This window comes from Xiphophorus hellerii, chromosome 3 (genome assembly GCF_003331165.1).
Source record: "Xiphophorus hellerii strain 12219 chromosome 3, Xiphophorus_hellerii-4.1, whole genome shotgun sequence".
Lineage (NCBI taxonomy): Eukaryota > Metazoa > Chordata > Actinopteri > Cyprinodontiformes > Poeciliidae > Xiphophorus > Xiphophorus hellerii.
In genome coordinates, this window is record NC_045674.1 from 17,839,380 (window position 1) to 17,865,880 (window position 26,501).

Here is a 26,501-nt window from a genome sequence, read left to right on the forward strand (position 1 = left end):
CTATCTTCTGATATGTAGGACAAATAAGCCTCCAGCTGTTACTGGTACGTGATGTATTGGCTGTCAGACTGTTGTAACACTCTTTTGTCTGTTGAGCTCAATGATCTAAGTTCACCTCACTGGCACTATTTCTGAATTTTCAAGCAACTTTTATAGAGTTATAAGTTGTCAACCAATCAAACCTGATCAAAAACGTACATAAGCAGTTTTTGGTACTGCCTGCTTTGACATCAATGACAACTTGATGACTTTTTGGAAAACTGGTAAAGTTCTTAGTCTGTTTTGATGGAAACAGGCATTAGAAGGTTGAGCAGGACAGACAACAAAACCTTCATTTATTTGCTGCGGTACCTCAGGGAAAGGTTGACTTCTCTGTTTTGCAGGGATTGCCAAGTACATCCCATTTTTCTTCAGTATTTTCTAACCTGCTCCTTCCATCTTGCTGTCAGTTTTCTCCTGACCAGGCATCAGATAGTGTCTCTTTAATGTGACATTTAGACTTATTTCTTAGAATCCTGTGTGTCATCTAAAGTTATTTATGCTTTCTTCTTTTTTTAGAGCCTGGGAAATATTTCTGACAGTTGTAGCTAATTCACTTCCTTTTTTTATTTTAACCTTTCATAGCAACCGATAATGCAATAACAGCCGATAACATTATACTTGCCAACAAGGTAATAATCATTTTGCACCAATGTCAGTAATGTGTCACGTTATTACATTAAAAAGCTGTGCTAAAGGCTTAAGTCATTACTTCAGCTGATAATGTGAGAATAAAATGGAAAATCCTATTTTTTCTTTTGCAATTTTTATATAACAATGGGTAAATTATTTTTCATAGTCAACATAAGCATTCAACAAGTCCACTGGCTCCCTGTAGCTCAAAGAATAGACTTTAAAATACTGTTGTTAGTTTATAAATCACTGAACGGCTTAGCACCACAATACATTAAAGATCTGCTTTTATTGTATCAACCTTCCAGACCTCTCAGGTCTTCTGGTTCTGGTCTGCTCTGCATCCCCAGAACCAGAACCAAACGAGGAGAAGCAGCTTTCAGCATCTATGCACCACAAATTTGGAACAAACTTCCAGAAAACTGTAAAACAGCTGAAACACTGACTTCTTTTAAATCTCAACTGAAAACCCACCTGTTTAGGATTGTATTTGAAATGTAATCAATTACAAATTTATTGATGTAACTTGACTTAATGATTGATTCTATGTTGCATTGTGATTCTGTGTTTGTAATGATGTAAAGCACTTTGAAATGCCTTGCTGCTGAAATGTGCTATACAAATAAAATTTGATTGATTGATTGATGTTCACTGTATTACTATGAACTACATATATTACCTTTATATACTGTACTGCTGCACTACCTCTTTAAATAAAGTATTGGATGGATTTTTGTACAGAAATTTATTTAGAATATTGTGGAGTTCCTTAGATGTTTTCATGTATAATTCCATATGTTAAGGAATAAAATTCAACTAATTAACATAAATTATTTTTGATAGTTTGAAATGTTGAGAATAGTGATCATTTGTTTACTTAGTGTATACTGACCAGTAACTGTACCATTTCTTATGTAATTGATTTTAAAAAAAACAATTACTGTGAAGTTATTATGCTATTGGCTTTATTGCATTTAAATTAGCAGAACTATCAAATTATTGACTATTATTACATTAGTTGTTGCTACATCATTGCTTAAAAGTCTACTTTTCTTTATATCATTTTCTTATAAAGTTTTACTGTTTTCTCCCGCAGAACTTTTGAAATGTCTCCTTTCGGCTCAAAATCCTGCAACGCCAGCGCAGCACTGGATGAAACGTGCAGAGGTCCATCATGAGTCCAGACAAATTTTCTATTTTTTAAATACTCAGCAGATAACCAGAAGTGCACAAAACACAGGTAAAGCTGGTGACCTTTAGTGTCTATTTAAACCACGTGTATGAGATTGTTGGTACATTATCAAATTTCCAGATTTGGCCAGATTTGGTTATGGTCGTATAAGGCGTTTCTGTGTGACTATAATTTAAAAAGAGCAGACTGTTTTTTGTTTTTTTAAACTTATTTTCCACATTCTTACCCCCAACACAGCTGGTTGTTTCTGTAGCAGGTCGTGCAGTTGACCTTTTTTTTCCGGCAGCATCTCTGAAGCCTGGTAATATCGGATCTGACTCGGCGGCGGAGGAGGTTGTCTCCTTCCCATTTGCAGTGGCACATCTTCCTCGTGGATGTCCATGTCTACATCAGCAGAGGCCATGGTGCTTCTTTAACCTAAAGAAATAAACTCATAATTACCTATATAAACAGTGCTGTTTTTAAAAGTTTTTATTTATTTTATTTTTTTTACTTTTTTGACAGTTGCCAGACAGGAATGGCAAAGGAGAAGATGTCCAGGACGGCCTAGTCAAAGACTACAGACTCTGTAAATAAATGGGTCCGCTCTACCGCTACGCCATGCGGTGCCTCCAATTTTTCTATTTATGTGCTTCCGTTTCATTTTAGCAGTGTTATCAAAATGACAATTACAACTTCAAGATGTTGTCAGATTGTCCTGAAAAACTGCAGGTAAAGTTACACTTCAGTAAAGTACAACATTAGAAATTCATTTAAATAATCAAACATATTAGGACAGATTAAAAAAAAATAAAAAAACTGAGCAATTTAGTATATTTATTGCTGTTAATTTTGAGGTTTGTGTTTTCTGAAAAGTGAAAAATGTGACTAATGTTACAAAAACTAAAAAACAATTATTTAAAAGGTGGAAATATTATGCTGTGTCCTGCACAGTCTTAACGGTCAACAGACGGGATGCTGTGGTGGCGCAGGGGCAAAACACGACCCACTTATTGAGGCCTTAGTCCTCGTGGTAGTTCGATTCCTGGCCTGGTGACATTTTCCGCATGTCTTCCCCTCCCTCATTACCCTCTTTCCTGTTGAACTACTTTCAAATAAAGGCCAACGAAACCTTTAAAAAAGAATGGAGGAAATCAATGTCCCAGAATCTGTCAGACGAGTGCAAAAACATCTACAAAATCCTTGATGCTTTGAATCCAGAGTGGAGTTTCCGCAATCAGTGATGTCAGGGAGAGTCATGTCATCCGCAGCTCTCCGCTCACTGTGTTGTGTCAAGTTCAGCATCAGCACAGCCATCTAGTAGAAACTTTTAGACGACTTTATGCTTCACTTTGCTAACAAATCCTCTCAAGGTGCTGATTTTATTCATCAAAAGCACCAATACCTGCTTTATTGACCATGGAATCCCAGAAGAAGAAAGACGCCAAACTTAACAATGTATATGACCTGAAGGCCACTATTAAAGCAACCAGAGCTTCTTTAACGCCTCAGCAGGGCCACAAGCTCATCGCCTCCAAATCATTCTGCACTGACTGATGCAGTTATTTATGTCAAATGAGCTGAAGCCAAGGCTTAAGGACAAACTCTGCATGGGCATCACATTTTGTTTCCTCTCTAATTGAGAAAGTGGGTGATAAATATCACTCTTTTTCTGATTAATCAATGTAATATAATATAAGAGTTTCACTGTTTAAACTGAAATATTAAAATCAACAAACTTTTCAAACATTTTCTAATTCATCGAGATCTTCCTGTATCGTGCACTCCAGTATGACAGATTTAAGAAAAAAAAAGACTTGACTAATTTACGTAAGGTCGATATGATAAATACTTTTATGTGGTTAATCCTAAGAGAATTTTGTCTTTGCATCGGAGTTCTTACAAAATTTAAAATAGGAAGACATTTATATTATTGTTGGCTTTGGTTAAAAGGATAATTATGAAGAATGCTTAAAATTCACACACTAATTTAGATCATTTTTGATATAAAAAAAAACAAAAAAAACAACAAAAACAAACAAAACAAAAACAGTACTAAAAACTAAGAACAACTCTTAACCAGAAAAAAAGAAACTTGTTAATGCTACAATATTTCATCACAAAATTTGCAACATAGTTTCATAATTAAACTTGCAAAAAAGATAACTAAGATACATATTTTATACTCATAAATTGCTTGTTATATAAAATTCAAGAAATCTCTCAGCCATTTAATTAGGAGAATTTTTTTCTAGAAAACAACTTACCGAGTTTCACTCGAGCAGAATCTTTTTCACTCTCTGTCTCAAGCCAGGCGTCACTCTACAGACATTATTTTTACTTCCCTAAAACACACATGAGGTCATTACCCACTTTAACTTCCTCAACCTGACACTCCTCTCTGCAAAACTGCTTCATTTAATCAAACTCTGCACTTTCTGCACTTTTTTATGTTTCTCTTACTGAAAAAGAAGCACTCTACAGAAACAAACTCGTTCTGCATGAACAGTCTCACCTTTTAAAAGTGTGTGTTTTTCTAAGTCTGTTTGGTTGCAAGGCTTCTTGTGGTTGTGAGAGATGGTGGGGGTGTTGCATGAAGGTGGGGAGTCAGCGAGCGAAGAGAATTGACATTCGAGGTCATTTCCTCTTCGGACAAATGAGACAAAGCTGCAAATTTCACGTCTAAACCGAGCAAAGGAACAATGGAAAGGTGAAGCTGGCATCAGTGGAAACTTTACTAACTGATCACTATCAGCAGCATGAGCTGTATTAACATTTTATGGCTTTACAGGAAAATGAAGAAGACGTTTATTTGCAACGAGTCAATGATCATCACCATCCCAATCGGAAGCCTGAAGAACATTCGGGAGGGTCAGCTGATGCCGGAGAACTTCCACTGTGTGTTCAGGGACAACTTCAAGGTGTTTGTCGTTCGAGGGAAGCCAAAACCTCTGGGGGTGAGTTTCACTGACTTGTGCTGTAAATTAAATCACGCGCTTGTCTCTCAAAAGAATCCGCAGATTTTTCTTTGTTCTGTTTACTTATTTATTTGTATAATTAAATTTCTCATTAGGCAGCTCAAGCAATTGCTGGTGTGTTTATTTTCGCTCTTGGGTGGATTTTGCCATCAATGGGGATCTACAATTTCACTCTTCCAAGTGTTTTGGTAAAAATATTTGAAATGCTTATATTTAGCCTTTTTGTTAATCTGATATGGTTATATTTCCACCCAGTTAACATGATGTTTTGTTTTGTTAGTTCTTGATCTCTGGCATGGTGTCCTTTGCTGCAGGGAAATGTCCAAACATGCATGTGGTAAGTCAAATGAATTATAATGAAAAAACATTAAAAGGAGTTCCTCTAAGAAAAGACAAAGAGTGATTATTTTTTGGCACAACTTCCTTGAGAATAATGCGTTCATTTCAATTCTACATATATAATGTTTCTAAATGGTGTGGTGGTTTAACTTCATGTAAAACTTTACAGCTTATGATGCATCTTGTATTGCGTTATCTGAATGTTAACTCGGCTTTATTCCACTTTCCAGACCAAGCTGTCATTCTCCCTGAACATCTTCAGCTTCTTCTGGTCACTGGTGGCTTTTGGTTTCTGCGTGAACATCTTTAATTCACGTCATCCATTTGACCCGCACGTGTTTAATTCACCTCCTCAACTTGACCCGGTATAGCACAAAATTAATGTGTTTCATTCTATCAAATGTTGCTCTTCGGGATTCTAAGTATTTGTTTGTCCACATTATTTAGCATCATTGGAGGATAGCTTATGGAATTATTGGCCTGGTTATAACTCTGCTGGTGTTTGAATGCATGATGGCGCTCTTCTTGATCTACTGGCTGAGTAAAGCTGTGTGCAGAGAACATTTCAACACCTTGGTATGTGTGTTGTTTTCTTCATTAGTTTCTCTGCCACATATATGAAAACATGTGGAGTCATTCATTTGCTTTGTTTTGCTCTGCAGCCCATCATACTGCTGAAGCAGGAGGACTGAATGACGAACACAGAGCAGAACCAGAAATAATCAACTCCTGTGTACGTTTTTATTTTGCTGCCTTAAACTTTCTTTGTTTCTTTGTTTTTTTGTTGCTCAAAGGCAAATAACAGGAAAGTCTGTTTAAAAGAAGATAAGGTGTATTCCAATACATCACTGCTAATAATCGCAGTACGCTTTAGAAAGCATGCTTCTGTAAAGTTCCTTTTGTATTTCAATTCATGGGGTAAAATTATGGAACAAGTTAAATGAGGAGTTAAAGTCAAAATTTAATACAATGTAAAAGGAAAAATATAAGGAGGTTATTTTCACAAGATATAGAAATATGGGTGACAGTTAGCAGAATGTGTATATGTAAACTGAGGCTAACGCATTTGAGTGTGTGTGGGTGTATGGATGTATATATTTGATCATATGTATATCCAGAAAAAATGGAAAATGAATTAACCTACGTTTACTTTTTTTAAATGTCTTTTATTTGATTTTATAATGAGGGTGATTTTATAATGTGTTATGAGTTTGTGGGGTAAGAGTTCAAGTTTCTTACTTCTTCCTACAACTTTTTGAGCATGTTAAGATTATCGTGGTGCAAAAATGTATGTATCTTTTGCATTCCTTGTTCTTGTGTGTGATTTTATACTTCTATCAGGTTTGAAATAAATAATTTTCACTTATTTGTGGTAAAATAAATAAATGAATACCGAACTCCGTAACTATTAAAAAAATCTAAAACCTTGAGCGTTTTGCTTGTTCATGTTCCTGTTTGTAAATCATCTTATCAACTCATCTCTGAATGTGGGTGGTTTGCTAATTGTTTGTCTTCTTACTGAACATAAAAAGATTTAAAAAAAAGGACATAAAAATATTTGATATATAAGCAACATACTACCAATAGGCATTTGTTAAATTTGATTGATATTTAGAATAAATTACTGTCATTTGTTCAACTGAAAAAAGATATTGTATTTGTTTATACAGGGGCAGATCTGCAAAGGGTGAAAAGAAGGCAACTGCCCCGCTAACGTATTTAACCATGCACAAAAACTAAACTCTTTTTTCCCCAGAAGTCTCTTATAGCCTTTAAATTAATTTAGCTTTATTAAGCTTTATACTAAATAAAACTCAGTTACGTCCCTGTGCCGTCTCCCGCTTTGGGGACGCACACGCTGCTGAAATTGAAATTATTGAGGCGGTCTGTCTGCAGCCCAGCAGAGTGGAGCAACTGAGTTCTCCAAGTAATGTTTTAATACACAAAGTTAAAGTCCAACTAAGTGAGCAATGAATCAAATGTTTGTCGAAGATGAAGAATCGTCGCGGTTTAATACGTCTCTTCTTGGCTTGTAGACAGTGTGATTTTTAGGAGCTTTAGCAGATCCCACTAATTTTGCTTACAATAAACACAATAACAAACTTGTTGAAATACAAAAAAAAATAAATAATTAGGGCTGTTTTACCGATGTCTCTGTAAGAACAATGTCACATTAATGTGGTCACACATTTAAACTATGCTGCACACTTATTGTCAGACTGTGGAAATAAATAATGACAAAAAGTGCTTGTGTGAATGTGCTAAATTCACACAATTTGATTTTGTCATAGATTTCTTATGAAATAGCAATTTAAAAAGAAAACGTGACACTCGCAAACTGCAGACGACAGCGAAAAGGATTTAAAAGTAGAGACGAGCCTTGTTCGGTGGCAAAAAATGGAGGTAAGACCAGGAAGAAGAGAAAACAAGAACTGAAAGAGTAAACATTTTAGAGAAACCAGGAGGAACACGTTTGAAGAAGAGCAACAGGTGGAAAAACTAGATGAAAATAAAGAAAAGTATGTTAGTGTAAGAGGTAAAATGAGAAGGTTTCAGAGTCTGAGAGAGAGAAAAGATTTACGGAGGAAGCTCATGAAGGAGAAAGGCAATGCACTGATTCAGAAGCCTATGTTCCAGCTAATATGTGTGTTTTATTTGTAGAAATTCCTGTGCAGAGACATTACAATGAAATTACAAACAAAAGTATACATGTTATCACTAATTACATCAAATTAAATATGAAGCAAATCCAATTACTACATAAATGTATGCAAAATATTATTAAGTCATTCTGAATGTCACTATATGTTTTCAGATATATCAAGATACAGAGACAGAGACAGAGACAGAGACAGAGACACAGACAGAGACAGAGACAGACAAAACACTTTTCAGAGCAAAAAAACACAGTGGGTTTAATGAACTTACCAAGTCAGACAGACAGATGGGGGTAGAGATGGCAAAAATATTAAATCAGCACTTCTCCAACAACGTAATATTCAACTACAAGTAAAAAGTGGCTGTCAAAGAAATTACTAAAGAATAAAAATGTAAATGCTGGAAAGAAATTGCTCAAGCAATGAGTAACTATTCGATCATAATACGTGATTTAATATCTTAAAAATTATGTAATCAGAGTGGCAAAAGTAGAAAGTTACTTGCACATTCTGGTATGTTAAATATTAAAATGTGAAAAACAATACAAACAAACAATGTAATTACAAAATAACTAAATGACAAGGGAGATTTACTGTGTCTATTCCTGTCTTTGGTGACTTTGGAGACAGGGATACAATAAATAGTTTTTTAAGCGTTCTTGTAAATTATTTGTTGTCTCTATTTGAATGCCACCAAGACCTTTTGCTACTCCCTCAACCTGAACGCAATGTTTGCTTTCATTACATGCAAAATACTGACTTTTATTCTGCACCCTTGGTGTAAAATATTGACTGAACTACATTGTGCAAAGCAACACTTGTAACTTCAGGTTTTCTGTCTGTGTTATTTATTTAATTACTTATTTTTCTACTTATGATCTAAAACACTTCCTGTCTTAAATAGGATAATAATAACTTAGGTACAAACATAGAGAACATTTCGTGTTTTTTGAGGGATGGTAGTTGTAAATCCATGGTAATCACTCTACCATTTTAGACAAATTTATACATATTTAGGAACTTGCTACCTTGGGTGTTGGGTCCCCTTGGACACAAGTGACCACAAGAGGGAGACAAATCCAAAGCAAGTCAAGCTGTTAGAACTGTGACAATATGAAATTACAGGTAGAGTCGTTTTTGCCCTGGCCTGTTTCAAAAGGTAGCTAAATTTTGTTGAACCACAATTCAGAAGCACCTACTTGATTTTTAGTTTTGAGTGAATTTTTATTTTGTTATTGCTTTTGTCAGTTTGAAGTTACTCCAGTGGCCAGTATGGGTCGTTCGGTCATTAACGGAGAGGTACCAACAGTTTGCAGAAGTCAACTTTTCCAATCTAAGTTCAAAGAAAGGCTTGTCCACACATTCATAATTCTTGCAAAATATTTTAAGTAGAAAAATGTGTAGGATAACTATGAAGGGTATGTAAATTTTAAGTTGTTTTTTTTTTACTTTACAAAAAAGATTGTGCTACACCAGAGCAAAACAAAACAATCCAACAAGAAGTGAGTGTCACAGTATTCCATTTGTAAATTTGTAAAATTTATTTGCAGATTTTAAAAAAAAGCATCCTAATTTAACTCATTTTTGGCACAACAAAAAGTGTGACACAACCAACAAAAGTAAAACACTTTTTTTTTTTTTACCAGAAAGAATGATATTTGATTGGAAAATTATGTTCCGAAAGTGGATTTCTAATTTAACATGCAAATAAATTTATAAATAAATATAAATGTATTCATATTTAAGTAAATATAAAAATAGAAAATATTGAAAATCGTAAACTTCTCCTGCCTGTACAGTAAAATTATTCAAGAAATCTTTCTATTGTCTAATGAAGAAATAGATTTTAAGATATTTTATCTTACCGTGTTTCCTTTGATCTCTATTTCGCTCTCTGTCTCAGCAAGATTCTCATCATTTTCTCATCATTTTAATTTTCGTAAGACACACATGAGGTCTTCACCCACATTAACTTCCTCAACCTGACGCACGTCTCCGCAAAACAACTAAATTTGGTCAAAAGCAGGGGAGTGTGTGTGTGTGTGTGTGTTTTTTTTCTGGTTAAAGTCAGGTTAGGTTTACCAAGAGAAGATAGTTGGTTTTGAATGTCATTTCCTCATTGGGTAAGTGTGAGAAAGCTGCAAATTTCAAGTCTAAATCGAGCAGAAGAAGAACGGAAAGGTAAAGCTGGCTTTAAAGAAAACATTCGATCCGCATTTAGTTGTGTCTACTATCTTCTACTCTTTAAGTCAAATGAATCGTGGAGGTTTTAGATTTATTTTTTTTTACCTAAATGTGTGTTTTAGTGAAAGATAAACTTACACTAAGTCCTGTTAGCTTTTTATTAATTTTGTCAAACTTCCAGGAGTTGAAGAAACAAGAGTTTTTAGTTTAGCACTTAAAAAGTTGAAAGAAGAAAAAGGCAGGAATGTTTCCAGAGTGAGAAGTGAGTGAGGAGGAAGTGTGTTACGTTGATTTAACTCTTGTGTGTTACGAAGGCAAATGTTCATTTTAATGTAACCATCATTTTGCGAAGCTTGAGGATAAAGTCATGACACGCTAAATGTATTTGAGCAGAATTCATTGTGATGTTGCATAAAATTAATTATCAGATCAGAATTTTTGTTCATGGAAGTTGGAACAATAATTTAAATGATTCTAATGTAAAATAAATAGTTCTTTTAACTTGTAATGTGAGTTAAAAAAAACACAGGAATGTTTGCTCCTTTAACAAGGTGAGGGCAATTAATTTTTTTTTTGCATATTGTAAAATAAGTACTTGGTTTAAATTCTAGTATTAAGTTAAAAGTCACATTTCAAGATTAGTGAGCTATCAGAACTAAAAAATCAAACAAGCAATGTTTAGACAACTTGTCTCTTTAATTTCTGAGTTAAACCCAAAACAATCTTGTTGATTTTAATTGCATTTTCAAAGCAGCAGGCAAATTTTCATTTTCAAGTTAAGCCACTTTCAAATGTTTTTTTTTTTTCCAAAAATATTTTTTAGGGTTTTATTAACTCTAGTGTCCTTTATTTGACAGTAATTATACAGGAAAGTGGGTAGTGAGAGAGGGGGAAGACATGCTGCAAATGTCACCAGGCAAATGTCTGTCATGTTCTCTTTGAAGACGAAGGCCTCCACATGTGGGCGGTGCTTTGCCCCTGCACCACCACAGTACCTTCAATTTTTTTTAAAGTGTAATAACTGATCACTATCAGCAGCATGAGCTGTATTAACATTTTATGACTTTACAGGAAAATGAAGAAGTCGTTTATTTGCAACGAGTCAATGATCATCACCATCCCAATCGGAAGCCTGAAGAACATTCGGGAGGGTCAGCTGATGCCAGAGAACTTCCACTGTGTGTTCAGGGACAACTTCAAGGTGTTTGTCGTTCGAGGGAAGCCAAAACCTCTGGGGGTGAGTTTCACTGACGTGTGCTGTAAATCATAGGCATGATCTTTTCTCTAAAAAAAAAAAACATCAGCCATTTTTCTGTATTCTCTTTAATATCTTTTTCTTTGTTTTTAAATTAGGCAGCCCAAGCAATTGGTGGTGTGTTTATTTTCACTCTTGGATGCATCTCCTCAAACATTGTAATCATCATCTTCAGTGCTCCAAGTCTTGTGGTAAAAACATTTCCAGTGGTCACAAATTAAAACATCCTGTTTATCTGATGTGGTTTTAATTTTACCCAGTTAACATGATGTTTTGTTTTGTTAGTTCTTGATCTCTGGGTTGGTGTCCTTTGCTGCAGGGAAATGTCCAAACATGCATGTGGTAAGTCACACATTCTGGGATTTTAAGGAAAGCATAAAAAATTGAAGGAGTTCCTCAAAAAAGGCAAAAGCTAATTTTATTGGCACATCTTTGTTCTGTTTCAGAATATTACATTTATATCTCTAAATGATATTGTGAACTGGTTTGTTCTAATAACCCAAAATGTTACAGCTTATGATGCATCTTGTATTGCGTTATCTGAATGTTAACTCAGCTTTATTCCACTTTCCAGACTAAGCTGTCATTCTCCCTGAACATCCTCAGCTTCTTCTGGTCACTGGCGGCTTTTGGTTCGAACATTTGCATGATGATTTATTTTCTTTGGACAAATGAAGTAAGTACTGTATGTTTCATTCAGTCAATTGTTGCTTTGCAGGATTCTAAGTATTTGTTTGTACTCTCTCCTTCATGGTGGAAGTTCTATATGACAATTACCGGTCTGATCATAATTCTGTTAGTCTTTGAATGCATGACGGCGCTCTTCTTGATCTACTGGCAGAGTAAAGCTGTGTGCAGAGAACATTTCAACACCTTGGTATGTGTGTTATTTTTTATAAATGTCTACTAAACATATGACAGAACATGCTTAGTAATTCATTTGCTTTGTGTTTTTCTGCAGCCCATCATAATTTTGAAGCAGGAGGACTGAATGATGGACACAGAGCAGAACCAGGAATAATCAGCTCCTGTGTAGTGCTTAAACTGTAACAGGATTTTGGCAAATTTTGTTCTTTTTTGTCTTTTCTTTTTTTGCTTCACAGAAAAACAATAGGAAAGTGTGTTTGAAAGCACACAATGATTCCAATTTGTAGTACATAATAATATGTAGCTTTCTGCCTTTTCGTTTAATAAATATAGGCCGCTGATTATAGTAATGTATTATAAAAAGCTTTTGTTCATATGCTGCAGCAGAAACAATTTTACGGTTGCCTAAAGTTTTGCTCAACCTTTCCAAAAACAAAAGAAGTTTGTACTTCTTCAAAGTGCACAATATGTATAGAGAAGCTTCATTTTGGATATGGGAAATTTTATGTTTTGAAAGGTGAGAAGTGATATAAGTCTTTTGCAAGATTAAATGTAAAGAAAAAGAAAAAACCCTCTGTAACTATTAAAACCTTCTTAAACCTAAAATAACTGTTTGACCGTATTGTGTTGCTGACTCATCTTGTTAATTTCTCGAACATAAGTAAACTGTGTAAATGCAATATATTATCAAATATATTAATATATAATATATATATTTATTTTAATAATTTTTTGATTATCATACAGCTAAACAATTAAAGACCATTAGATGGAGAACGTTGAGACTACAACACTTCTAACTCTATGTTTGCTTTTATTTATGTATTTATTTATTTATGATCAACACACTAACAACATCCTGCTTTTTATGAGATAATAACTTAGGCACAGACGGGAAAGTGCATAGTGAACACTTAATGTTTATTTTTTTAAAAACCAATAAACCCTGCATGCATAATGTTCATTTGTACAGATGGAAGTTTGGGGAGAAGATTTACAAAAGTACGGTGAAAACTTTTACATTTTAGACACAAATTTATATTTAAATATTAAATTTGTTGTAGAAGTATAAATATTTTTAAATTTATACTTCTACATATTCAGAAAATTGCTAGCTTGGGTGACGATTCTCATCGGAAGCCAGATGTGCAGTCATGAGTGGCCACAAGAGGGAGACAAACACAAAGCAAATCTGGCTGTTTTTTTTTTTTTTTCAACATTCCCTGGAAGTCGCTGTTTGTATTCCAGGAAAAACGTTTTATTAAAACTTTCAAAGCTTTTATATCTCGCTCAGTTGTCTAAAAATCTTCATTGGTGAGAAGTTCTGAGTGAGCAACAACAACAACAAAAAAACTAGACAATTTTGTTTGTTCGGTTTTAGACATCTGTTCTCCACTTCATTTCATAAATTGCTTTATTCCATTGACTCGTTGTGTTTAATGTTACACCTGAAGAAACTGAAGCGGTGACTCAAGTAGATTTTTAAAGCGATTTGTCATGGTTTAAAGTCCTTCAGCTGAAAACTCACCTGATGTGCCAGTTATGACTGAGCCACCTTACTGTACTGACTCACTTGAACAATTAAGGTCAGAACGTTTTAGCAAAGGATATGGATATTTATCTCCATTTTTGGGTACTTGATATCTAAATGAAAAGGAAAGTTTTTGTTTTTTCTGAAAGAGTAGATTGTATCACTGAGCAACAGTCCAGTCCTTTTTTCTCTTTAGTCCATGTATCATTCTTCTAACATGTCTGGTTCAAGAGTGGCAAACAGATGTTCCTATTGACAAAGCGCAAAATATCTGAAGGACTCATTAACTGGCAAATTTCACTTTAAACAATGATTTAAAAAAATCACGACTGCTCATAATCCATCTGACTGGCTGCCACAAAGAATCACACTCTTGAACGGGCTTTGCCTCACAATCATCTGAAAGGCTCGTATTTTCATAAATATCCTCTATTTAAAATCTCTTTTTTTCATTGGGCTCATATAATAATCACCAAAATGAGCATACAAAGAATCTTCATGAGTTTAACTGTTTGAACTAATTAAGGGATTGAATTACATTTTTGATCATTTATCCAGATGCATGCAACAATTTGGAGTGAAGAGCCATCTGGACGCCGAAAGAACTGATTCTTATTGGTGATACGAGTCAGAAGAACCAGATCATTGTCGGGAACCCTAACTCCCACCCCCGCTCACAGCTACTCGTTCGCACATAAATGATAAGGTCGAGCAAAACTCTTCCGCTTTGTGTTTGTGCAGCACCTCAGTTTCCCATCATAACCTAAACTGAACGCTTTCCCTGGAACCGGGTCTCCTCTCTGAGCTCATCGCGTTCTGCTTGTTAGTTATGTAACTTTATATAATTATTATTTATTATTTTTTTCGTTGCCTGCTCGTCTGATCTGGTGGCTGCGGATCACTTTCTCATGTCGCCCCAGGCGCTGTGAGGAGCCGCCGCCGCTCCTGCTCCGCTGGCCGCGTCCTGCCTGCCATGGCGTCCGTGTATAGCGGATCCCATACGTTGAGCAAAGATGATGTCAACTACAGGATGCATTTCCGAATGATTAACGAGCAGCAGGTCGAGGATATCACCATCGAGTTTTTCTATAAACCGCACACCATAACGCTGCTGACATGCACGGTGCTCAGTTTGATGTATTTCGCGTTTGCAAGGTGAGAGGAGTCCGCCGCTAACGCTAGCTTAGCTTAGCTTAGCTTAGCCTAGCCTAGCCTAGCGTCAGTGATGCTCGGATACAGGAAGCTCAGCTAGCGAGCTGTGGTGCTCTCTTGAGCTTTTCTCATCGTTAGCATCGTGGATGATCTTTTTTTTTTAAATCTTTAAAGTAATAAAACATGGGCTACAAAGTAAGCGTTGTGTAGCTTATGTTGTTTTTCTTTCGCTGCAACATTGCAGAAACAAGTGATAACATTGCATTTTTAGCTAAATGTGCCATATTAGTTTATGTTTTGTTATCTATGAGCCCGAGTTACATATCCGCAGTAAAGGCAATATAAACTATGGTTACGCAATGCGTGTCATAGTTCAGTGTTATTAATTAGTGACTGTTTTTCATCCTGTCTGCAGAGATGATGGAAATCCTGACAATAATGTCTGGGTGGGGCTCATCCTGGTCATCTCCTTCTTCCTGGTCATCAGTGTTTTGGCATTCCCCAATGGTGAGTGCACAACATAGCTCGCAGGAATTGTGGATGTTATTTTGTGCAGTAATGTCAGTAAGGATGATTGAAGACATTAATGCTGTAAATTAGTTAGAGAGAGAAGTTTGTCACGTAAGTTCATGCATCTGCAAGCAAGCAAGAAACCTGCAAGCATAATGATTGAAGTCCTTGTCTAAAGATGCACCGATCTGATTTACGGCAACCCTGATTTCTTTACGGACTGTAAATTACTAAAATATCCCTTGTGTGTTTTCTGACAATGTTGAAAATTTAGCCGGTTTCACAATAAAACGATTACAATTAAATAAAATAATGATTTTTTTTTTTTCTACAAGTGCAGGAAAATCTTTTAGTTTATTGAGCAGAGGTTTAACCTAGCACAAGATTTTTCTGCAAAATCCTTTGAAAATAAATAACAATGGAGTCCAACATAATATTTGAGAGTAAATAAACTCTTAATTTGCCTTCATGTGTCAGACCGTTAAATCGTTGACTAATTTATTGGACCTACTGTACAAAGAATTTTTAAATGGCTTCTCTTCGATCGATACGTTAATTATTTATGAGGACCAGAGGCGTGATTAGCCCGTGCGTGCGAAAGAGTTTAACAGGATTTCAATTGAATTTCAAAACAGATACAATTATTGACATTTTTTTAACTGTCTTTAGTATCTTAGTGAGGAATTAATGTAGCTGGCATTACTTTTATTGGAGCGTAACTTTACACAAAAACAGGAATCGGTACCTTACTTTGCTTACTTTAAAATATGGCGTGGTACGTTTTTCTTTTTAAAGTGGTCAGTATAAATCTGACTGAAGATTCAGCAATGCATGGATAGATTAATAATAAAAACGGAGTCAAAAGATTTTCATCTTACATCTTTTTCTTAGATACCAAAGCAGACCTTCGCAGACCTTGTGTAGTCCTTGACATCTCAAAGCAATTTTTGGTTGAAAACAGAAGATCTACTAAATATTATGCAGGTGATTGTAATAAGTAGATTAAGCTGATTGTAATCACCTTAATCTAGTTTCAAAACTGCTTTTTTACAATAAAGGTAGTACAGAAATTGCCTGTGTGTAGGAGGAAAGAGCAGAACATTTGAACACAGGCGTGGACAGCGTCTGTCAGTGGGTCATTCTTGCTGTCTATTGTTAGTACAAGGCTTAGGCTGGCATGAAACCCGTGAAGTATCTCCACTATGATCTCAGTGAATCAGTAAATCTTAGCTCAATCAGATATCGGTTCCCATCATTTGACATGTTGTCTTAATAAATCTGCTTTCAGGCCCTTTCACCAGGCCGCATCCAGCAATATGGCGGATAGTGTTTGGTGAGTGTCTAGCGAAAGTATTTCAGAGCAAAAATACATTTTTTTTATTACAAACTCTTTCCTTGCTGAAGGTCATGTTCTTCTGTTTTTAAGGTCTGAGTGTGCTCTACTTTCTGTTCCTGGTTTTCATCATCTTCCTCAACTGGCAGCAAGTGAAGCAGCTCATGTACTGGTTGGATCCCAACTTGCGCTACGCCAAGAGAGAGGCAGATATTATGGTTTGTGACGACGGCGTACAGTAAAAAAAAAAAAGATATTCTCGTCTATTTGCCTTCTGCTCCCACCGTTGGCGGGGATCGCCATAACGTGGCTGTCTGTGTTATCGCCTGCAGGAGTATGCAGTGAACTGCCACGTCATCACCTGGGAGAGAATCATGAGCCATTTTGACATCTTTGCGTTCAGCCATTTCTGGGGCTGGGGCATGAAGGCCCTCCTCATCCGAAGCTACGGCCTCTGCTGGACCATCAGTATCACCTGGGAGCTCACGGAGGTAAACAAACTCTCCAAACAATAAAAACTCCACAGCTGTGAGGCTCCTGGCTGCCTGCCTGTCTAAATCACCAAAGCTTGTGATGTAATGTGTTTATGTAACGGAGCAAGAGTCAGATTAGTTTGACATTAGATATTAAATTCAGATTTTATACTCGTGGTCTGGTCTCCAATAATAATTGTCCTTTTTTTCTGAATTAACAGCTTTTCTTCATGCATTTGTTGCCCAACTTTGCGGAGTGCTGGTGGGACCAGGTGATCCTGGACATCCTCCTGTGTAACGGAGGAGGAATCTGGCTCGGAATGACCGTCTGCCGCTTCTTGGAGATGAGGACGTACCACTGGGCCAGTATTAAGTATGAATTTTTACACCCCAGAATTTTATCAGCAGCCGTTTCACATCAGCGTTTCGTCTTTTAGCTGTGACTTCCTGGTACCGATTCTTGTTCGTTCTAATTTCTCTGTAAAACTATAACAAAGGTTGAACCGTCATTAATTATGTCAGAAGCGAGGAAATACATCTCCTCTGTATTTTTCAGATGATTAAGACAGACAGATTTTTTGTAATATTTAAACAAAAAAGGCAAAATAAATAATAAGTTAACATTTTAATCTGTCTTAAGCGCAGTATATTAGCTCTTGTTTAGGGAAGCATTACTGAAATGAAACTGAGATTTCCAAACGATTCATAACAAAACAGAGGTTGAAACGTCAAAAAGATGAAACTTATCAACTGAATTTTTATGTCGCTCAGCCTTTCTGTTATCAACTGAAAGTCCTGCTCTCTCTTGCAGGCTGATAGAACTGCAGACAGTTTTTGGGATGTTCCTACACAACTGTGATTCCTCTGACTCTGTTTTTAAAAACCTCAAAAATAACTAGCTAGCTTATTTTTTTCCACCCAATAACAACTTCCATGCTAAAGATTGTTGATGCTCTCACCTGGAAGCATTCATATGCTGCGTTTACTGATGAAAAAAAAGGATTTCTGAGTTTGTGAATAAGTCAACTCGATTTAAATCCAAATGTATAAGGCATTAATAAATAATAAAACAAACTCAAAAATGTTTCTTTTTTGATAATGAAACAAATTTCATTGTCAAAGTATATAGTGTTTCTTGTTAATGTTGTTTATTTAGCTTCTTTTGCAACTTTAGAACATTTGTGTATAATTTAATCCCCTGTATAAAGGTATTACAGATGGGATTCTGAAATTATTTTAAAAGATAATCCCAGAAATTAATCAAAAAGCGAAGCCGAATGCTTTGTGTTGTGACGTTAGTTCTGTTTGCTCTTGCTGAAGGCATTAGAATAATATTCTTTTATAAATCTGTCAGTAAGTCTGTGTAATCCCACTTCTATCCCACTCAATCAGGGACATCCACACCACCACGGGGAAGATCAAGCGAGCCGTTCTGCAGTTCACGCCTGCGAGCTGGACCTACGTGCGCTGGCTTGATCCGAAGTCCTCCCTGCAGCGGGTCACCGGCGTCTACCTGTTCATGATCATCTGGCAGGTGGGTCACCGGGCAAATCCTGCTCTGGCGTCTCGACAGTGACTGAAGCGCTGACGATTCGGGTATCATCCAGCGCGCTAAGTCCCCGCTGAGCTGATTCCTTTGTCTGTTGGTGAAATCCTAATCCTCACGGATCCATTAAGTACACAGGTGTCTTGTCGTCGACACATTGACTGCTAATCCTTTAAGGCTGAGACTGTTTGCGGTAATGAGAAAACAAAGGATGGAGAACATGAGTAAATGTTCTATCCTCTTGCTGTTAAATGTGATGTTAACGATTTTATTTTGTTGGCAAAAAACTGCCTTTCTTTTCGTAACACACCCAGTTGAAGCATTGCATGCTGATGACTGACTCTTTTTTGAGAACTACTTTAAGAGATTAATTCTGATTCAGCCATTCAGAGTGTGGACTGGCTTCTCTCACATCCTCTTCTGGATTAACTGTTTGCTTTGTTGTTGCCGACAGGTTTGTTTTCTGGTACCCCTGCAAAAATGCCGAGGATAAAATACAACAGCTGTTTAAGATCTCAGCCCTTGTTTCTTTACAAACATTTCCCACATTTTGAACAAAGTCCCTACTGAATGTCGTTTTCCACACCCATGCTTGTTCTGCACTCATGTCAGCATGTTGCAAGATCATATTTCTAGTAGGTGGAAATTAAAAAAAACTGTCTACTTTGTAGCTGCTCGAAACTTATTTCCTCCTTTTAGAAATGTTTCCTGAAATAGCAAGTTTAGCGTTATTAAAATAAGATGGGGTGTATTTTATTCATTCTTTTTACAGTTCAGAAAAAAAAACCACTCCACAAATATTGTCGCCACTCATAGGAATGTTATATTTAAGGATATTTATTCAATAAACATGTTAAGAAAAAGTAAGTTTTAACTAAGTCATTGGTGCACTTTTTATTGTCACCTCAATACTTTCCTATAAACCATTTCAGAGTAGATTGATTTTATACAACTATGTCAAACGTATAACATGATCTAATTAATTTAGTAAAACCATTTATGAAACTCTGTTTCACGCCACTGTCCAGAGGTGTGCAGCAACACGTGGGGGAGGGACAGTAATACACTATCTTCTGTGCACCTGGTGACAACTCATCCCAGACACTTTCACTGGACTTTTGTGTAAAAGATTTCCAAATGTAGGGACAGTATAGCGGTAAATCTTTGTGGTTTTGAAACCATAACTGTCGAAAACCTGTTTATACTGAGAAACTGCTAACCGGTTCAGACCTAGTCAGAGAAATACTTAAAACGCCTAAAACTTCTGCAACTGTAACAAACGAGATTAGATTAGGAGACACGTTTGTTTTGTCATTAGAAACCAGCAATTTGTTTTCAGTTGTTTCTCGGATCTTTTTATTAGCCACAGGCAACGCATGGCTCAGACTTCTTCAAGTCTGGAAGCTACACTGTATTTGTCAACAGGCTTTCTTTGGGTGATCACACGGCCTTAGTTACTGAAATCAGCTTTATTTGTTTTTCTCACAGCTGACAGAATTGAACACGTTCTTCCTCAAACACATTTTCGTCTTTCCCGCGAGCCACGCTCTCAGCTGGTGTCGAATCCTGTTCGTTGGTATCATCACAGCCCCGACAGTAAGGTACGCTGTTACGACTTTTCTTTTTCTCTGGGGCAAGAAAGAGGCTGAGAAGTATTAGTGAAATAAATTAATGCCTGCATTGTGTTTGTTTTTTGTTTCAGGCAGTATTATGCATACCTCACAGATACGCAGTGTAAGAGAGTGGGGACACAGTGCTGGGTCTTTGGGTGAGTATTCATGGAAAATATGCAACGTTAGTCGAATAAAAATAAGACTATAGTGGCAGACAGACAGAGGAGATAACTCATAAAATCAGCAGTAAATATCCTCCTTTTAATTTTTTTATTTTTTATTTCTCCAAGGTATCAGATTATGAGAGCATCTGTCCTAAACCTTCTTTAGGTGACCCACAGATTCCTGTTGTTAGATTTTGAAAAAAATACAAATTTTCTGGTAAAATTGTTATTTTATTTTATTTGAAGGATATATGTCAAATAAAATTTTGAAATAGATCTAACACTTTTTTTAAAATTATGGTTCAGTTCTTTTCATCAGAAATAATGGCATTTTAACTGAGGGTCTGTAAACTTTTTATATCCACCAAACATGTTTGACCGAGACCTTGTGTCTCCTCGTTCAAGCTAAAAATATCCTCCAGGTTGGCCAAAGGTTTCAGTCCGTGATTGTTTTCCCCTCTTGTTGTTTGCAGGGCGATAGCCTTTCTAGAGGCCTTGGCGTGTATTAAATTTGGACAGGACTTGTTCTCAAAAACACAGATCCTCTATGTGGTCCTCTGGCTGCTGTGTTTGGTAAGATCAGGATTTCTGTGCAACTTCACACAACTGCTGCTTAAAAATATGTACTTTAACCACCAATCAAATAACTTTCAATAACTTATTGTTATAGATGAATGCCTGTTACTGAATTATTTGACAGCTTGCGCTATGCTTCTGTTTTCAGGCCTTCATTACATTCCTGTGTCTGTATGGGATGGTGTGGTATGCAGAAACATATGGTCCAAGGGGAAAGGTGTGTTTATTGTTTCAACATTCAGGAATGTGTGTTTTTATTATCCAGTACTTAGAAGCAGGGTGTGTGGCATAGAGAGACAGTGACTTTCAGGTTTCACCCAGGGTTAGCTTCCTGTTAAGATATATTTTTGTTATATCTGAAATGAGCTCCAAATTATTTTTATTTAGTGCATTGAGACGACATTTGTTGTGAATTGGCGCTATGTATATAAACTGAATTGAATTGAACTTACAACTTTTGTTAACAGACCATTCAAAAGCACCGAATTTAACTTATAGCTTTAACACACCGGAGACCATCTTTAATGTTCACTTATAATCATTTTTAGTGAACTATCTCAGTAAAAGGAAGCTATATTTTTTCCTTACATAACTCTTTGAAAGGTTATCTTAGTCGGTTCCTTCATGTTCTAATTAATTTGGAAAATAATTCATGTAATTTAAGTGATGTCATGCTAATCTCAACAGGATTTACAAAAACACTCTATAGCTTGTAAGCTAGTTGTGTCCATGTCTGAATGTGAGAATAATGTAAAGTAAAAAATACAGAGAAATTCATCTTCAGGCCAAAAGTAGGGATGGCAAAGTCTTAATCTTGAATGTGTGTTCATTATGTGAAGAATTAAATGAGGATTTATCTGGAGCACCCTTACCAAGAATCTAACAGCGACAGTCGTTAATACCCGGGTTGTCTCCTTTATTTGAAGCCGAGATTCTAGTTATTTCATTTCCTGGGGCGAAAAAGTCAAATAGAGATACTTTTTTGGTCGGTGAAGAAAAATATATCTTCTTTATTTATTTACTATTGCTTTAGCTAAAGATCAGTGACATTTCCATTTCACTTTCTTTCAAAATATCTTGTTCTGAAAACTAAACGATTCTTTTCTTTGCTGAAAACAATTGGATGTTGTGTTCTTCTGTTACATAAACTTTGCCATCATTCATTTATGGTAGTAGTTAGATTTTCTCTAGGGCAGTAACTGAGCTCTTATTGTTAGTACAAAACTTTAAGGTTTTGTCTTGTCGAGTCTACTTTGTCTATTGGAAACATTGTGCAGGATCAGTTGCATGCTGTTACATATGATGTGTGCTCTGTTACAGGAATGTGTGTCATGTGTCTTTACTCTCCTCTCCTCTTGCAGAGCCTTTCAGAGTGTGAAGACAGTAATTACGCAGAGTCTCCTGACCACATGTCTGGGGATTTTAAAGGTACGGAGTCTCTACTGTTGTCTGTCAGTGACAACATTTAGGTTTTGTTTTTTTTTGTAAAGCACTGGCCCCTAGTGTCTGAACAAAAATTCAGGGTTTGTTTACAGTCTTGAAAAGTTATGAAATCTGCTTTTACCAATTTCTAGGTCTGGATAAGTATGGAAAATGTAAAATTGAGTTTGAGTAAAAATTGTATTTTACAGACTATCCTCCACTTGGATTATTTTTTTAATCTAATGATTTTGTTTGAGCATAACCATGACTAAGTTTGGTTAAAAGGCCAAACAAAGCATAAAAACTGCAATTATATTTTCTTTACACAAACAGGATAATGGTAGAAGTGTTCACAGACTATGCTTTAAAAATTATGCAAGTAATTTAACATACTTTAGCTGGTCTTTGAAAAGTCCAGGTGTCAGATTTTGAGATGGTGCTTTACTCCAGATGCCAGAGCAGCTGGGGAACAAAAATCAAAAGTCAAACTATTAAACATAGATGAGGCCCACTTACTTAATTACTTAAAACCTGATAAGTTTTATTTTGTTTTTTCTAGTCAAATGTTCTGAATCTTACAAAAACTGTAAATATGCGCTTTTTACCTGAATTTATTTTAAATGTTTGAACTTCACATTTTAGATGACATGGACTCAAACGGTGAGAGCCCCATGATCAGACGAAGAGGGAAAAACAAACCCTTAAATGGCATCGACAGCCAGCAGTAAGCTGAGCCGGGGAGGCCGCGAGACATCCGAGCTCCTTCTGCAGAAGATCCTGAAACTTCACCATCCCACCACCGCCGCCGACACTTTCTGGAGAGGGGGAGAGCAGACATCAGATAATAGGAAGTGGATGAACAGGTGATTGCTGTGTTGTGATGAAAAGTGTTGCGGCTCAAACTACAGAGATGCACGTCGCATTGTGTACTCAAGAAACTCCTAAACCACTAATCACAGGTTTCTTTGTGTGTGACTGAGAGCGAGACAGTCTGTGGGCGTGTGAGAGAATAAAAGCGGCTGTTGCTGTGACTGCATGTCCATTGTAGCTTTTAAGTGACAACACAATATCACTGAAGGTTGGCATTCATCTGGCTGAATGCCAGTAAGTTGGTATCATAATGTTAAAAGCCATTTTAAAGATTTAATCACTTTATTTGAAGCCTGTATGTTTTGTTGGGTTTTTTTGTCTTTTTTTGATACTTGCATTCTTCACTGATTATCGATTTATTTCCTAAATGTTTCTCTCTCTTTTTATTTGTTTTAATACTTGAATGTGGACAGAATTTCCATGCCAGACAGCTTTAGCTTGTTAGCGTGATCAGCTGAGGTTCATTTTGTAAAGAAGCACACGGTTAAAGCACTTTGCAGGAGTTTTTCCCTGAAAATACTGTACATTTCGTAATGTTCTAGTATTATGTGAACTATTGTGATCCAGAGTGACTTTACTTTCTCCACTCCGCCTGTGGCTGCTATGTTATTTTAAATTTTTCTATATTTGAAGGACAATTATTCAGACCCTTGCATGTCGGTGTGCAGGTGGTTTTCTTTTCCTGCCAACCTTCTCGCTCCGTTCATTTCTTTTGCATGACTGTCAAATCAAGTGTTTCAATAGGATAATGTTACAACAGTAGGAAAAAAGAAGTCTTTATAATATCTAAACCTGAACACAAGTATTGTCTTTTACTGTCATAACATTTTTATTCACGCCTTGTGCCTGTTTGCATGGAATTTATTTCTTCCTAACGCTTCTCAGTCTGTATTTAGACTAAGGAATTATTTCTTATTCCTAACGCTTCTCAGTCTGTATTTAGACTAAGCTCTCTGTTATTGAATACTCTCACCTGGAAAGCTTCGTTGGAGCTTTGTTGTCATTTTGTTCTATCAGTATCATCTCAGCACTAAGATATTTCTCGTATCCTCGACAATCCAAATGCTGGCCTCGGTGAAACGGTCTCCCGGGCAACATTAGGCTTTGTAAATGGTACAATGTCTCTGGATATACATTTCATTTTGCCAAAACCATTACTGTTGAAGATGACGTGTGCTGTTTGTTTCACTGTGAAAAAACAAATTCAACATATTAAAATGTTTTACATTTCCTCTTTATTTTCCAATCTTTGTGTATTTTTTTTTTATAGTCCTCCTTAAGTTTAAATTAAGAATTAGAAACATGTTTAAAGCTGATTTTACTTTTTTTTGTGTTTTTTTTTAACTTAACACTCGTGGAACTTGAATAATCTTATTCAGGCTCTGAAGGACACCCCTGCAGGATGCAAGTGCTCCTCGACCTGCTGACTTCAGCGCCGCCCGTCTGGAGTCAGATTTCATTCGAGCTGCACATCTTGAAAGTCATACAGAAATAGCTTCCTAAGGCTGACCCATACCAGGATTTACACGGCCTTGGAACATATGTACTACCCATGACCTTTTCCACATTTTATTTTATCCTACAACCACACATTTTAGTATATATTTTTGGGTTTTAGCTTTATGAATACAAATTAATGCATAAATATGCAAATCATTTGAAATGTTTAGCATACATTTGTATTCAGTTGCCCTGAGGCAAAGTTTAATAAAAACTACCTTTTCATAATTTCAACTTCAGTTTGTTTTGGATCCATCTCTAGCAGTTTTGCTAAATAGCATCTGCAAGCATCAATTTTCTTTTGTATTTTGGTCTGGACTTTGACTGGACCATCCTAACACATCGACATGCTTAAACAAGTCATCCTATTGTAGTTTTTCTTAATCCCCTCAGCATGATGCTGCCACAACTCTGTGTACAGGGTGATGTGTAGTGATGTATTTATGCAACATAACCATTTTGCATGTAAGATAACAAAAATAAATTTTGGTCTTTTCTGATCAGACCATTACACCGTGTTCCAAATTATTATGCAAGCGATATTTTCTCAGATCTTCTTAAATGGTCAATGCAAATGATGGTCAGTATAATTTTCAAGTCATGAACTATTACAGTATTAATCAAATTCTAATGAACAAAGCTCCCCATGAGAACAGTATTTTTGTTCAAAAATAAAAATCTCAAAATGCACTGTTCCAAATTATGCACAGCAGATTTTCTAAACATTTTATGGATTATAAAAAACTGCAAACGGTCATTATTTGAATGTGCAGCATTAAGTGGTCACATGTACTAAAATCAAAAGCTATTTCAATCAAAAACATCTTAACAGACCGAGTTACATGTTAACATAGAAGCCCTTCTTTGATATCACCTGCACAATTCTTGCATCCATTGAACTTGTGAGTTTGTGGAAAGTTTCTGCTTGAATTTCTTAGCAGGATGTCAGAAAACCTTTCCAGAGCTGCTGGTTTGATATGAACTGCATCCCACCCTCAGATCTTCTGCTTGAGGAAACTCCAAAGGTTCTCAATAGGGTTGAGGTCAGAGGTCAGAGGAGGATGGTGACCACACCATGAGTTTCTCCCCTTTTATGCCATAGCAGCCAATGACACAGTGGTATTCCTTGCAGCATTCATTGTCATGCATGAAGATGATTTTGCTACTGAAGGTACGGCTCTTCTTTTTGAACCATGAAAGAAAGTGATCAGTCAGAAAGTCCATCTACTTTGCTGAGGTCATTTTCACACCTTCAGGGACTCTGAAGGGGCCGACCAATTCTCTCGCCATGATTTCAGCCCAAAGCATGACTCCACCACCTCCTTGCTGACGTCACAGCCGTGTTGGGATGTGGTGGCCATCCACCACCAATCCACTACTGCGTCCATCTGGACCATCCAGCAGTCATCAATGAACAAGTCTGTTTGAAAATGAATCTTCATGTACAGCTGGGTCCACTGCGACCGTTTCTGCTTGTGAGCTCTGGTTAGTGGTGGCTGAATAGTAGATTCATGCACCACAAGCCTCTGGAGGATCCTCCACCTTGAGGTTCCAGAGGCACCAGCAGCTTCAAATAACTGTTTGCTGCTTCTTAAGGGCATTTTAACAGCTGCTCTCTTAATCCGATGAATTTGTCTAACAGAAAACTTCCTCATTATGCCTTTATCTGTACAAACCCATCTTTGTTC

General features: G+C 36.4%; 3 protein-coding genes across 5 annotated transcripts; all 3 read left to right on the forward strand.

The window, feature by feature from the left end:
- Positions 1–4,438: 4,438 nt before the first annotated feature.
- Positions 4,439–6,526, forward strand: LOC116717397 (uncharacterized). 2 transcript variants are annotated; one of them, XM_032558753.1, is made up of 7 exons: positions 4,439–4,553; positions 4,635–4,800; positions 4,917–5,009; positions 5,102–5,158; positions 5,391–5,525; positions 5,608–5,736; positions 5,823–6,526. In XM_032558753.1, exons 1-7 carry the CDS (start codon positions 4,546–4,548, stop codon positions 5,850–5,852), a joined length of 618 nt encoding a protein of 205 aa, XP_032414644.1. In that variant the 5' UTR covers positions 4,439–4,545; the 3' UTR covers positions 5,853–6,526. The 2 variants fall into 2 exon arrangements, with proteins under 2 accessions (XP_032414644.1, XP_032414645.1); XM_032558754.1 differs by having other exon boundaries at positions 5,391–5,491; positions 5,607–5,736.
- Positions 6,527–9,866: 3,340 nt separating this feature from the next.
- LOC116717396 (uncharacterized) lies at positions 9,867–12,690 on the forward strand. 2 transcript variants are annotated; one of them, XM_032558752.1, is made up of 7 exons: positions 9,867–9,998; positions 11,073–11,238; positions 11,355–11,447; positions 11,542–11,598; positions 11,831–11,932; positions 12,017–12,133; positions 12,218–12,690. In XM_032558752.1, exons 2-7 carry the CDS (start codon positions 11,077–11,079, stop codon positions 12,245–12,247), a joined length of 561 nt encoding a protein of 186 aa, XP_032414643.1. In that variant the 5' UTR covers positions 9,867–9,998; positions 11,073–11,076; the 3' UTR covers positions 12,248–12,690. The 2 variants fall into 2 exon arrangements, with proteins under 2 accessions (XP_032414643.1, XP_032414642.1); XM_032558751.1 differs by lacking the exon at positions 9,867–9,998 and adding an exon at positions 10,802–10,992.
- A 1,677-nt stretch (positions 12,691–14,367) lies between these two features.
- Positions 14,368–24,551, forward strand: ptdss1a (phosphatidylserine synthase 1a). The gene is made up of 13 exons (XM_032558919.1): positions 14,368–14,809; positions 15,222–15,313; positions 16,605–16,649; positions 16,743–16,867; positions 16,982–17,140; positions 17,344–17,495; positions 18,515–18,656; positions 20,157–20,269; positions 20,371–20,436; positions 20,919–21,018; positions 21,170–21,238; positions 22,383–22,449; positions 23,086–24,551. Exons 1-13 carry the CDS (start codon positions 14,628–14,630, stop codon positions 23,169–23,171), a joined length of 1,398 nt encoding a protein of 465 aa, XP_032414810.1. The 5' UTR covers positions 14,368–14,627; the 3' UTR covers positions 23,172–24,551.
- The last annotated feature ends 1,950 nt before the right edge of the window (positions 24,552–26,501 follow it).

Bases quoted from the DNA above. Each gene is read 5' to 3' on its own strand.
- ptdss1a (XM_032558919.1), top strand. From the start codon at position 14,628: ATGGCGTCCGTGTATAGCGGATCCCATACGTTGAGCAAAGATGATGTC. The intron at 17,141-17,343 runs GTAAACAAACTC...CTGAATTAACAG, and splicing joins TCACCTGGGAGCTCACGGAG to CTTTTCTTCATGCATTTGTT. The intron at 20,437-20,918 runs GTGAGTATTCAT...TGTTGTTTGCAG, and splicing joins ACACAGTGCTGGGTCTTTGG to GGCGATAGCCTTTCTAGAGG.
- LOC116717396 (XM_032558751.1), top strand. From the start codon at position 10,922: ATGTCTGTCATGTTCTCTTTGAAGACGAAGGCCTCCACATGTGGGCGG. The intron at 11,448-11,541 runs GTAAAAACATTT...TTGTTTTGTTAG, and splicing joins TCAGTGCTCCAAGTCTTGTG to TTCTTGATCTCTGGGTTGGT. The intron at 12,134-12,217 runs GTATGTGTGTTA...GTTTTTCTGCAG, and splicing joins GAGAACATTTCAACACCTTG to CCCATCATAATTTTGAAGCA.
- LOC116717397 (XM_032558753.1), top strand. The intron at 4,801-4,916 runs GTGAGTTTCACT...ATTTCTCATTAG, and splicing joins GGAAGCCAAAACCTCTGGGG to GCAGCTCAAGCAATTGCTGG. The intron at 5,010-5,101 runs GTAAAAATATTT...TTGTTTTGTTAG, and splicing joins TCACTCTTCCAAGTGTTTTG to TTCTTGATCTCTGGCATGGT.